General features: G+C 42.8%; 1 protein-coding gene across 1 annotated transcript in view; it reads left to right on the top strand.

Annotated features, from left to right (window-relative positions):
* The window catches only part of LOC128384619 (ankyrin repeat and BTB/POZ domain-containing protein 2-like), a 34,342-nt gene extending 21,080 nt beyond the window's left edge, over positions 1 to 13,262 (top strand). The window contains exons 3-17 of the mRNA XM_053343936.1: positions 194 to 401; positions 1,866 to 2,018; positions 2,708 to 2,873; positions 3,040 to 3,129; positions 3,817 to 3,918; positions 4,708 to 4,804; positions 5,548 to 5,683; positions 6,407 to 6,657; positions 7,252 to 7,430; positions 8,353 to 8,458; positions 9,435 to 9,537; positions 10,297 to 10,369; positions 10,466 to 10,534; positions 11,413 to 11,526; positions 13,017 to 13,262. Of these exons, the coding sequence (XP_053199911.1) occupies positions 194 to 401; positions 1,866 to 2,018; positions 2,708 to 2,873; positions 3,040 to 3,129; positions 3,817 to 3,918; positions 4,708 to 4,804; positions 5,548 to 5,683; positions 6,407 to 6,657; positions 7,252 to 7,430; positions 8,353 to 8,458; positions 9,435 to 9,537; positions 10,297 to 10,369; positions 10,466 to 10,534; positions 11,413 to 11,526; positions 13,017 to 13,262 (2,093 nt within the window). The remainder of the gene's footprint in view (positions 1 to 193; positions 402 to 1,865; positions 2,019 to 2,707; positions 2,874 to 3,039; positions 3,130 to 3,816; positions 3,919 to 4,707; positions 4,805 to 5,547; positions 5,684 to 6,406; positions 6,658 to 7,251; positions 7,431 to 8,352; positions 8,459 to 9,434; positions 9,538 to 10,296; positions 10,370 to 10,465; positions 10,535 to 11,412; positions 11,527 to 13,016) is intronic.
* Positions 13,263 to 13,526: the final 264 nt, after the last annotated feature.

The raw sequence follows: 13,526 nt of genomic DNA, 5'->3' as shown, positions 1-13,526 counted from the left end.
AATATGACTCTCTCTCTCTCTCTCTCTCTCTCTCTCTCTCTCTCTCTCTCTCTCTCTCTGTCTCTCTCTATGTGTCTCTCTCTCTCTCTCTCTCTCTCCCTCTCTATCTCTCTCTCTCTCTCCTCTCTCTCTCTCTCTCTCTCTCTCTCTCTCTCTCTCTCTCTCTCTCTCTCTCTCTCTCTCTCTCTCTCAGGTGACCTCGTGTCTCGAGCGATGCGTCACATGCAGCGTCTCCGCAGCTCGAGTCCGTTCATCAGCCCGACTCGATCGGCCAATCAGCTGTCGGTATCCTGGGCGCCGGACGCCCTCCACACACTCTACTACTTCCTGTCCAGTCCGCAGATGGAGTCGCTGGAGAACCCCAACCTGGAACCTCCGACTGTGACGCTGGGCAGAGAGAGGTGTGTGTGTGTGTGTGTGTGTGTGTGTGTGTGTGTGTGTGTGTGTGTATGTGTGTGTCAAACATGCGGCCCGTGGGCCAGACCGGCCCGCTGAGGGGTGCAATCCGGCCCACTTTCCTTCCTGTGGTCTTTTCCTTCCATCTGTCCTTCCTACCTTCCTTCCTACCTTCCTTTTTTCCTTTCTTCGTTCGTTCCTTTCTTCCTCCTTTCCTTCTGTCCTTCCTCCCTCCCTTCTGTCCTTCCTCCCTTCCTTCCTTCTGTCCTTCCTCCCTTCCTTCCATCTGTCCTTCCATCCATCTGTCCTTCCTTTCTTCCTTCTTTCTATCTGTCCTTCCTACCTTTCTTCCTTCCTTCTGTCCTTCCATCCATCTGTCCTTCCTCCCTTTCTTCCTTCTGTCCTTCCATCCATCTGTCCTTCCTCCCTTTCTTCCTTCTGTCCTTCCTTCCATCTGTCCTTCCTCCCTTCCTTCCATCTGTCCTTCCTCCCTGTCTTCCTTCCTTTCATCTGTCCTTCCTCCCTTTCTTCCTTCCATCTGTCCTTCCTACCTTCCTATTTTCCTTTCTTCGTTCCTTCCTTCCTTCCTTCCAACTGTCCTTTCTACCTTCCTTTTATCCTTTCTTTGTTCCTTCCTTCCTTCCTTCCTTCCTTCCTTCCATCCATCTGTCCTTCCTCCCTTTCTTCCTTCTGTCCTTCCATCCATCTGTCCTTCCTCCCTTTCTTCCTTCTGTCCTTCCTCCCTTTCTTCCTTCTGTCCTTCCTCCCTTTCTTCCTTCTATCCTTCCATCCATCTGTCCTTCCTCCCTTTCTTCCTTCTGTCCTTCCATCCATCTGTCCTTCCTCCCTTTCTTCCTTCTATCCTTCCATCCATCTGTCCTTCCTCCCTTTCTTCCTCCTCCTATTTTCCTTTCTTTGTTCCTTCCTTCCTTCCTTCCAACTGTCCTTTCTACCTTCCTTTTATCCTTTCTTTGTTCCTTCCTTCCTTCCTTTCTTCCATCTGTCCTTCCATCCATCTGTCCTTCCTCCCTTTCTTCCTTCCTTCTGTCCTTCCTCCCTTACTTCCATCTGTCCTTCCTCCCTGTCTTCCTTCTGTCCTTTCTTCCTTTTGTCCTTCCTCCCTTTCTTCCTTCTGTCCTTCCTTCCATCTGTCCTTCCTGCCTGTCTTCCTTCCTTCCTTCTGTCCTTCCTCCCTCCCTTCTGTCCTTCCTCCCTTCCTTCCATCTGTCTTTCCTTCCTTCCCTTCTTATTTCCTTCCTTCCTTCCTTCCTTCCTTCCTTCCTTCCATCTGTCCTTCCTTCCATCTGTCCTTCCTCCCTTTCTTCCTTCCTTCTTTCCCTCCCTTCTTTTTAATGATCCTTGAATGAAAATGAGTTTGACTCCCCTGATCTACATATTTACACTCGTTTTTCACTATTTAAATAAAAATAGAGAGTAAAATGAGTATAACCCACTTCCTGTTCCTGCAGGCCGTTCCTGCTCCTCCCTCCTCTCATGGAGTGGATCCGCATCGCCGTGGTGCACGCCGAGCATCGCTGCAGCCTATTGGTGGACAGCGATGATGTCAGACAGACGGCCAGGCAGCTGCTGCCGGGACTCGACTGTGAACCCAGACAGCTGAAGTAAGATGATGAAGATCGCTGACTGATGATGATGATGATGAAGATGATGTGGTGGTGGTGATGATGATGGTGGTGGTGGTTAAGATAAGGGTGATGGTGATGAAGATGGTGATGATGGAGAAGAAGATGGTGATGATGATGGTGGTGGTGATGGTGGTAATGGTGATGATGATGGTGGTGATGAAGATGGTGGTGATGAAGATGGTGATGATGATGAAGATGATGGTGGTGATGAAGATGATGATGATGGTGGTGATGAAGATGGTGATGATGATGAAGATGATGGTGGTGATGAAGATGATGATGATGGTGGTGATGATGATGAAGATGTGTTGATGGTGGTGATGATGGTGGTGGTGATGATGATGAAGATGGTCATGATAATGATGAAGATGATGATGGTCATGGTGATGATATCGATGGTGATGATGATATTGATGATGATGATGATGATATTGATGATGATGATGATGATGACATTGGTGGTGGTGATGGTGATAAAGATGATGATGGTGGTGATGATGAAGATGTGTTGATGGTGGTGATGGTGGTGGTGGTGATGATGATGAAGATGGTCATGATGATGATGATGATAATGAAGACATTGGTGGTGGTGATGATGATGATGATGATGATGATGATGATGAAGATGAAGCAGTAAACCCCCCCCCCCCATTTCCTCTCTGCAGGTCTGAGTGCTGCTTTCAGTCCTTTAAGGTTCTGGACGCTGAAGCAGCTTCAGCAAAGTTCCAGCTGGATCTGGGCTTCAGGATGCTTTCATGTGGACGAGCAGATCTGGTCCTTCAGGCCTCACGGCTGCTGGGAGCCGACGGGGTCGACACCATGGACGACCAGGTGAGGGGGGGGGCAGGGGGTGATGATGTCACTATGATGTCACTCAGGTGTAAAGTCATGAAGCAGAAGTTACTGAGATCTCCTGAGAACTCATACATACACACATACTGTAGATTTTCAGACTCCAACATTAAACCTGTGTGTGTGTGTGTGTGTGTGTCTGCAGGGAATGACTCCTCTGATGTACGCCTCTGCAGCAGGAGATGAAGCTCTGGTTCAGATGCTCATCGAGGCCGGAGCTCACCTGGACCTGCAGGTAAAAACCACAGACTGTATAAAAGAAATGGACGTAACATCCGTGACGTCACCCATTGGTTTGTGGACTGCTGCTCGGAAGCCAATAGTTTCTAATCTAGGCAGCGCCATCTTGAACATTTCAGGTGCATGCTGGGAAAAATAAAAACACGGATTCTACTTATATGGGCATGAGGCGGGGCCGTGGGTGGAGCGGGGAGGTTGCTATGGTTGCGAGGGCTGGATCTCGAGGACATTGGTCAATCAACCTGTCAATCAGGACGTAGCCACGCCCTAATGCATACCCTGATTTATCGTCACATATAAAATCAGGGAGGCCAAAATGTCCCAAATGAACATCATACTGCATTGAAGAAGGCTTTAAACTAGCGATTGAGACCATAAACACATTTTGAAAACGTTTACTGAGGTTAGAAATCAAGTGAGAAGTTGGTGAATTCTCCATTGACTTGTATAGAGACGGTCGCCCCCTGGTGGCCTTTTGATAGAATGCAGCTCTAAGTTACTTCCGCGTTGGCCTCATTTCAGAGGACCAGAACTCCCCTCCTGGTAAAAACACACCTGAGGCTTCCTGCAGCTCCAACATACAAATAATAATAAAATAATAAATAAATAAATAAAAACTTTTCTGACTCAGCTGTTTCTGAAGTGACTGAAGTGTGTGTGTGTCTCTGTTTGTGTCGTTCAGGTCCCACCCTGCTCGGTTCGTCACCCGTCTGTTCATCCTGGCAGTCGGCGCTGGGCGGCTCTGACCTTCGCTGTGCTGCACAGTCACCTGTCTGTCACTCAGGTTAGAGCATGGGGGGTCAAACATGCGGCCCGTGGGCCAGAATCGGCCCGCTGAGGGGAGCAATCCGGCCCACTTTCCTTCCTGTGTTCTTTTCCTTCCTTACATCTGTCCTTCTTACCTTCCTTTTTTCCTTCCTACCTTCCTTTTTTCCTTCCTTCCTTCCATCCATCTGTTCTTCCTTCCTTCCTTCCTTCCTTCCATCTGTGCTCCCTTCTTTCCTTCCTTCTTTTCTTCCTTCTGTCCTTCCTACCTTCTTTTCCTTCCTTCCTTTCTTCCTTCTTTCCTTCCTTCCTCCCTTTCTTCCTTCTGTCCTTCCTTCCATCTGTCTGTCTGTCTGTCCTTCCCTGTCTGTCTTTCCTACCTTTCTTCCCTCCTTCCTTTAGCCTGTCTTTCCTTCCTTCCTTCCTTCCTTCCTTCCAAATAAGCAGTTTAATAACACAGATAATGTATTACATGTACTAAAAGGCAGTGAAACCCCATTCAGTAAGTCTGAATCTCACTAATTCACATGTTAGAATTCGTTTGTTCAATTTGCACAAAAACTGATGTGTGAAAATGATCATTTGTGGTTTTACTGGGTTAGTTTCTGAAATATTTCTCGGCCTGCAGTCGTGAAATATTTATTAGTTCCCTGCTGAGACAGAGTCCTTCACATTATTGGTGTTTCTCAGTCTCCATCTCCACAGCAGTGTATTAAAGTGATTCTTTATAAAGGTCTAGGCTGCTTGAACGGATCATCTCTATGTAAACTGGTCTCTAACAGTGTAACATCGTCTCCTCTTCCTGCAGCTTCTGTTGGAGGCTGGAGCCGACGTAGAAGGCGGAGCGCTGCTGGACGGTCAGGAGAGTTCAGCTGAGACACCGCTGCAACTCGCTGCTGCTGCAGGTAACGTTATAATGAACACCTGAACAAGTGTGTGTGCTTTTTTGTATCCTGGTGGGGACCGCAACCTGACATATTACTAACCCGTGGGGACCGAGCAGTGGAATCAATAGCAAACAGCCTCCTGATTGGCCTGGTGCAATTTTAAAAAAAAAAGAAAAAAAAGAGAAAAAAAGGTCCCCACAGGGTTGGTTTTCCTAATTGTGTGTGGACCCCAGAGTTCACACACGGTACTGCAGTGGTGGAGACCTTTTCCTGACAAAGTGTGTAAGGGTGTTTATTAGCATGTTGGCTTTGTATTAGCTTAGCGATTAGCCACCTGGGTCAGGGTTAGGGTTTCAATCCAACACTTGTTCAAATACTGAATATGAATTGTACTGTGGCTAACAGGTGATGTCAATTGTATGCTAATAGACGTTAGCATTACAGGTCCCAATGAGGGGGGCAAAATTCAGGTTTCAAATGTATGTGAGAGTTATTGATATTTCAAGTCATTTTTTTGTTCAAACAGAATTACAATGAATTTAGGAGTTAAAATTACGACTCTAGACCCTTTAGAAAGGCTGGAACCCAGTCAAGGGTCCCCACAAGGTAGTAGAAACGTGTGTGTGTGTGTGTGTGTGTTTGTCCAGACTGACACTTTAAACTCTGAGGTGTTGCTGACACTGAACCCTAACATGAACCGACCAGAAGAAGCTCTTTTAGTTTCGCTCTGGTTCATTAACTGTGTCGTTTCTTCTTCTCAGGTTTCTATGAGATGGTGAGTCTGCTGCTCAACTACGGAGCCGATCCTCTGCTCAGAGTGCATCATGGGAACTCTCTGACATCACCGCTGTATGAAGACATGAACTGTTTCAGCTATGCTGCAGCACATGGACACAGGTGAGACGTTTATACCGGACTGTTTAAAACCCTTTAAACAGACTCCGCAGCATTGCGTGGACATCGGGGGCAGTGCCTCTGGATTGGCAGACTGGGGTGGTGGTCCCTCTTTTTAAGAAGGGGGACCAGAGGGTGTGTTCCAACTATAGGGAGATCACACTCCTCAGCCTCCCTGGTAAGGTCTATCCGGGGGTGCTGGAGAGGAGGGTCTGTTGGATAGTCGAACCTCGGAATCAGGAGGAGCAGTGTGGTTTTCATCCAGGCCGTGGAACTGTGGACCAGTTCTACACCCTCTGCAGGATCCTTGAGGGTGCATGGGAGTTTGCCCAACCAGTCCACATGTGTTTTGTGGACTTGGAGAAGGCATTCGACCGTGTCCCTCGGGGAGTCCTGTGGGGGGTTCTCCGGGAATATGGGGTACCGGACCCCCTGATAAGGGCCGTCCGTTCCATGTATGACCGGTGTTAGAGCTTGGTCTGCATCACCAGTAACAAGTCGGACTTGTTTCCAGTGAGGGTTGGACTCCGCCAGGGCTGCCCTTTGTGACTGATCCTGTTCATAATCTTTATGGACAGGATTTCTAGGCGCAGCCAGGGAACAAGTGCATAAGTTGAAGTAATTCACATGAAAAGTGCTCATGCAACATCTGCTTTCCTTTTTAAAGTGAATCTCAGTGTTGGTGAAGTAATCAGTAATCAGCAGCTGTCTCGTCTTCTTCTGCAGGAACGTTTTGAGGAGGCTGCTGCTGCAACCTCAGCCCAGGAAGGAGGACATCCTGTCTCTGGAGGAGATCCTGGCTGAAGGAGTAGAGGATGAGGATGAGGAAGAGGAGGAGAGAAGAACCAGAGCAGCTCCAGACTCCCTGAGCCCGGCTCCCAGACTGTGTAAAGCCAGGATGAAAGCTCTGCAGCAGGCAGCGTACTACAGCGCTGAGCATGGTTACCTGGATGTTACCATGGAGCTCAGAGAGATGGGTGAGTCACATTTCAGTGATTGACTTTGATGATTTGCACAACCTTTTATAAATGATCTGTTAAATTTTCACACCACAGACTCAATAAAGCTGAATTTTGGGAGAAAGAATCGTCAATGTTTTAATCAAAATCAAGACAAACTTTAATAAGGGAAAGAACTGTGAACTGAAGCTAGGAGGAAGGTATGGAAGGACGGAGGAAGGAAGGAAGGAGGGAGGGAGGGAGAAAGGACAGAGGAAAGAAGGAAGGAGGGAGGAAGGAAAGAAGGAAGGTAGGAGGAAGGAAAGAAGGAAGGAAGTAGGGAGGGAGAAAGGAAAAGAGGAAGGAAGGAAAGAAGGAAGGGAGGAAAGAAAGAGAGAGGGAGGGAGGGAGGGAGGGAGGAATGAAGGAAGGAAGGAGGGAGGGAGGGAGAAAGGACAGAGGAAAGAAGGAAGGGAGGAAGGTAGGGAGAGGAAAGAAAGACAGGAGGAAGGAAGGAAGGAAGGAAAGAAGGAACAGTCAAAACAGAAGGGGTCAATTTGACCCAGGAGGACGACAGGACGGTTAAACTCCAAACATATATTAATCCTTTATTCTCCTGTCTGCTGGATCCAGGTGTTTCCTGGAGGATCCACATCTGGCTGGAGTGTCTCCGCAGAGCTCAGCAGCTGTGCAGAGACGAAGTCATCGTGTGTCTCCTCACAGAGTTTCCCTCCATCAGGACGGAGGACTACAGCCCCGAGCTGCTGTCTACAGGCGTCCCGCTCATGTTCAGCATGTTAGAAACCAGCAAGGTGTTTATCTCTTTTATATCTGATCATTTCTACTACAGTTAACAGTCAAATCACAACATCTGAAGTTTCATTTTTATTCCACTACAGCTCACATAAGGATTTTGAAAGTGTGAAAGCTGAATGTTAGAAAATAATTGTTTTATCAGACTATGAGTACAGTAGATACCTATTTAACTTATTACTATATATTATTATAATATTGGCTGATGTTTTTAACCGAGTTAAAATAATGGTTATTTTATTTTTAACTTTTTAACCTACAGCTCAACTGTTAGGAAAATAATTGTTTTATTTAGGGAGGGAGGAAAGAAGGAAGGAAGAAGGGAGGTAATGGGGAGGAAAGAAAGAGAGAAGGAAGGAGGGAGGAAGGAAAAGATGGAGGAAGGAAGGAAGGAAGATAATGGGGAGGAAAGAAAGAGAGTAGGAGGAAGGAAGGAAGTACAGAGGAAAAAATGAAGGTAATGGGGAGGAAGGAAAGAGAAAAGGAGGAAGGAAGGAAGGACCGAGGAAAGAAGGAAGGTAATGGGGAGGAAGGAAAGAAAGAAGGAGAAGGAGGAAGGAAGGAAGGACAGAGGAAAAAAAGGAAGGTAATGGGGAGGAAGGAAAGAAAGAAGGAGGGAGGAAGGAAGGGAGGAAAGAAAAACAGAAGGAGGAAGGAAGGAAGCAAGGACGGAGGAAAGAAGGAAGGTAATGGGGAGGAAGGAAAGAAAGAAGGAGGGAGGAAGGAAGGGAGGAAAGAAAAACAGAAGGAGGGAAGGAGGAAGGAAGGAAGCAAGGACGGAGGAAAGAAGGAAGGTAATGGGAAGGAAGGAAAGAAAGAAGGAACAGTCAAAACAGGCGGGGTCAATTTGACCCAGGAGGACGACAGGAAGGTTAAACCTTATTTAACATGTTGATGGATGTGTGTGTGTTTCCTCTGCAGGACTACGTGATCACTAAGAGGCTGGCGTCGGTGTTCTCTCACTGCTACAGCGTCTCTCCTGTTCCTCACATCCCAGCGATGGACGTCACTCTGTCCACACAGCTGGGTAACGGGTCACTGCCGTCATCTGACCACCAGGGGGCAGCTGCATGAATATAGATCCTGGCTGTGTTCGAAACCGCATACTACATACTTCTATACTACATACTACATACTTCTATACTACATACTACACACTTCTATACTACATACTACATACTTCTATACTACACACTACATACTTCTATACTACATACTACATACTTCTATACTACATACTTCTATACTACACACTAAAGGACCAGATAGTAAGCAGACCGTTTACACTGTAGTAAACTACACGATTACCCACAATGCATTTGGTTCCTACCCGAGCTGAAATCATCAGGCTGAAGCTGATTTCATTTTAGCTCTAACTCTGTAAATAAACCACTTTATCCACATTTCTAACCTTTTTAGGAAGAAAGTAAAGTAGCCCTTTAGATCCACAATGTGACGCTAATGTGTCCAAATAACACCTGTTTAAAGTTTTGATCCTGAGAATTCGGAGCCGCTCAAGTCACTTCCTGTCATTTCACAAAATAAAACACCTGTTGCCTTTTATTATTAAGAAAACCATAACGATAGAATTGGTGCTTTTATTTTGAAAGCAGGAAGCATACATACCTTTTTAAAAATGAAATCAGCTTCAGCCTGATGATTTCAGCTTGGGTAGGAACCAAATGCATTGTGGGTAATTGTGTAGTTTACTACAGTGTAAACGGTCTGCTTACTATCTGGTCCTTTAGTGTGTAGTATAGAAGTATATAAGTATGTAGTATGTGGTTTTGAACACAGCCCCAGAGTTTACATATAACACTTAAAGTCACTAATGTACGTCAGGATAATTAAGTCAGTCTCAATATTTATGCAACTTTAATTAAAATAGTTTAACCTGACAATCTAAGACCAAGACTACTCATGAATTAAGTTTCTGCAGCTCCAAAGTGATTTCCTGAATCTGACTCATACCTGGAGGATTAAACGTTCGTCTCTGTCCTCAGATATTCACTTCCTGAACAACCAGGAGATGTCCGATGTGACGTTCATGGTGGACGGACGTCCGTTCTTCGCTCATCGGGTGTTGCTGATGTCGGCATCTGAGAGGTCTGATCTCTCTTCTTCTTCTTCTTCTCCTTATGTATTTTAATCATGATTCATGCTGTTAGTTTCTACTTCAGGGCTCGAACATCTGAGATTTTAACCCTTTAATGTTGTTTTAAAGCTCTTTTTATGCTCGATCAAAATGAGGAACATTGAGTATATTTTTATCACACTGTAATATTATGCAACTTAAACATGACAAAATGAAACAGCATAAGAAATATAATATTCATTTTCTAAAATTTATAACAAATATTGGTTGACCAGTCAATAAAAATCCGTAATATATGAAGGAGGATATTATATATAATATTATAGCTCGGGAACCGATTTGTTTTATTTAATTATGTTTATTCCACTTTTAAATGATTTTGCCTCATAATGTAATGTCAGATTTTTATTATGATGCTCTGTATTAAAAGTACTAAATCAATAAAATGTATTATTATGAAGAAAAACACAAGGGACAGTTTTCACATCAGTGTTGAATTAAAAGTAACTGCATGAAATAACCTTTTAAATTAAAGTCATCTTCCACTAGATGTCAGCAAACTACAATTTTCAATCTACAATTTCAATACATTTTTATTATTATTTCCAGCTTTGAGTTAACATGCCTTTTAGTAGATTTAGTAATCAATTAATAAACTACATTCATTATAAAAGAGCTGAGGGAAATGTAAGTTAGAATGAAGATAAAAGGAAAACTAGTCTGAATCTTTAATTAACGTGTCCTTTTTATTCTGTTTTCCGTCTCGTCAGATTTCGACAGATGCTCGGCGATTCCTCCGACAACATCGTCCACATCAGTCACATGACCTACAGCACCTTCCAGGTAACTAACGGACCGTTTATCGTTGGTTATCGATGAGACTGACAGTTTAACGCTCAGAGGATCAGACTGGATTTACTGAAGTGTGTTTGTTTGCAGATGATGATGAAGTCTCTGTACTGCGGAGGAACGGACGGACTCACTGTGTCACACTTTGAAGCCATGAAGGTAAAAATCTCTCATCTGTTATCTTTGAGAGTAAATCAAAGTAAAATGGTGTATTTGCTTTAATACTTTGGTTTTTATCAATGGTCAGAATAAGCTTTTATTTATGGAGTTACACCACACAGAACCTGCAGTATTTTTCCTTTTTATTTATATATTTATTACTCATTTAAGTATGAAAGAAATCTCATTGTAATTATCCTGACCACTGAGATTCATTACTGGATTTGACATAAATTACATTGATGATGAAAAGCTCATATTGTTCATATTCTGACTCATAATTCATGTTTATACCAATTCACATTCATAAATTCCCCATCAGTCATTAATAAATAAACAATAAATGTTTGGTTAATGTTATGGAAAAAAGCACATTCACAGTCACTATTTTATAATCCAGGAGAACATTTTATAGAATATGATGAATATTCTTATTTTTTAATCAATACAGATCTAATTTGTACATTCAGCTGCACAAAAACAAAAAAACTGATGCATTTTATTTCCATTTTTGTATATTTGGGGTCATGTTAGGAAAAGGCCGGCTAAAATAAATGTGTATATAGAGTTTTTTGAGCTCTTAAATGTGAAAAATGGGTAGAATTTGACCCTGAACAGTATGTAAGGGTTAAGATATGAATTAGAACAAATACCTTCCTCCCTCATAAATAATCTTCTGTTTTCCTGGAGAATAAATAATAAGTAAAATGTCTATGAAATGTCTTTAATCTTTTAAGTTTGTTGCATTTAAAGGCCAAATGAAACTTAAAGTGTGTGTAGGTCTTGAAAAATAGATGTTAATATTTTGCAGATGTTTTATTGTTATTTACATTATTTAACGTGTAAAGACTGTTTGTTTGTTTGTGTTTGTCTTGCAGCTGCTGCCGGTGGCCAGTTTCTTCCAGCTCAGAGCTTTGCTGAGATGTTGTGAGATGAAACTGTCACAAAGTCTGAATCCGGACAACGTCGTCAACATCTACCAAACCGCTAAGGTACGGAAACGCAAGCTAACGTAACGAACACGGAGCGAGAAAGCTAACGTCACAAAAGCTAACGTAACGCAAGCTAACGTAACGAACACGGAGAGAGAAAAGAGATTCTGTCTGGACTAAAGAAAAACGCTACCATACAGACGAGTCTCTAACTTTTAACCTCAGCATGAGATTAGTCTTAGATGTTTAGATTTGATAGTTTATATGTTTTAATTCTGCATTCAATTTACAACAAGTTTGGTCAATGATTTATTTTATGGGTGGCAATTGTTTTTTCTTTTCTTTTTAAAAATAAGCTGATATTATTACGGAAAAAGGAGGAAAATTGTAGAGTGCTCAACCAACTTCTATTTAATTAATTCCACTTTAAGTATCCTGTGGAGTTTCCATAGAAGTTTTCTAATAAGTGACATGGCACTATGCTGCAATTGCACCTTTCATATTCCACTTTATTGCCCTTATTAAATCTAAATTTGGTTAATAATATAACTGGTGAGCCTTAAAAATGCTTTAATTGTTTACAAAGTGCTTTCTATTGCTGCTGTCTGCTGCGTTTGCACCTTTTATAATTGCACACTTCACTTTATTGACTACTTCTAATGTTTTTTTTATGTCTTCAATAGTTTTCAATTGTCTTAAATGTTTTTTATGCCTCAGGGGGAGTGCTATCTAAATTTAATTATATTGTTGTCTGACCCTAAATATAATTACAATAAAGCTTCTACAGGGACAATAAACATTTTTGTCTCATGCACTAGGACTAAAATTAACCAACTGCATATATCAAGAGTCAAAATGTGTCAAAATAGCATTTAAAGAAACCATCATCATCATTTTAATGTTTTTTAATGAAGAAAAAAAATACTTATGTGAAAAATAAATGTAAATTTCCTCTAATATCACCAATCACATCATAATTCTAGTATTATAATAATAATAATAATAATAATAATTGCGGTTAGATAAAAAGAAGCTGATATTATTACAGAAAAAGGAGGAAAATTGGAGATAGTGCTCAACCAACTTCTATTTAATTAATTCCACTTTAAGGCATCCTGTGGAGTTTCTTCTTTCCTTATGCCTCAGGGAGTGATACCTAAATTTAGTTATATTGTTGTCTGACCCTAAATATACTGACAATAAAGCTTCTACAGGGACAATAAACATTTTTGTCTCGTGCACTGAGACTGAAATTAATCAATGTTTTATTGAAATCATAATATGGCCAACTGCATAAATCAAAAGAGTTAAAAATGTGTTAAAATAGCATTCAAAGAAACATCACACCATCATCATTTTAATGTTTTTCAATGAAGAAGAAAATACTTAAGTGAAAAAAACAATTAGTAAATTCCCTCTAATATCACAAATCACATCATAATTGTAGTATCAGACACTTTTTATTGAGTCCTGTCTGAAGCTCATTAATCAGTATTATTGATTAATATGAAACTGAATCATGTCGTCTGTCTCTGACTTTGTGTTTGCAGCATCATGGAGCCGCTGAGCTCTGCAGGTTCTGTGAAGGTTTCTTCCTGCAGAACATGGATCGGCTGCTGGACCGAGAGGACTTCCACCGCCTGCTGCTGGGTGGAGTCGGCCAGGAGCTGCTCTGCCCAGGAACGAGCACCCGATCTGGGCCGGGACAGGACCAGACGCAGCCGGTCCTCCTCAGGGATCTGGAGGTCACGCTCATTCACAGACTTTACACTCTGAACTCAGCATGTAGAGAATAAGAAACACTGCAGCTCTGGACTGTTTAACCTTCCTGTCGTCCTCCCGACTGTTCCTCCTTTCCCTCCTTCCTTCCTTCCTTCTTTCCTCTGTCCTTCTTTCCTTCCTTTCCTTTCTCCCTCCTTTCCTTCCTTCTTCCTCCCTTCCTTCCTCCCTTCCTCCCTCCCTCATTTCCTTCCTTCGTCCTCCTTTCCTGCTTTCCTTTCTCCCTTCTTTCCTTCCTTCCTCCCTCCCTCATTTCCTTCCTTCGTCCTCCTTTCCTGCTT

Source organism: Scomber japonicus, chromosome 1 (genome assembly GCF_027409825.1).
Source record: "Scomber japonicus isolate fScoJap1 chromosome 1, fScoJap1.pri, whole genome shotgun sequence".
NCBI classification, from domain to species: Eukaryota; Metazoa; Chordata; class Actinopteri; order Scombriformes; family Scombridae; genus Scomber; species Scomber japonicus.
This window is presented reverse-complemented; position numbering and strand designations above follow the sequence as displayed.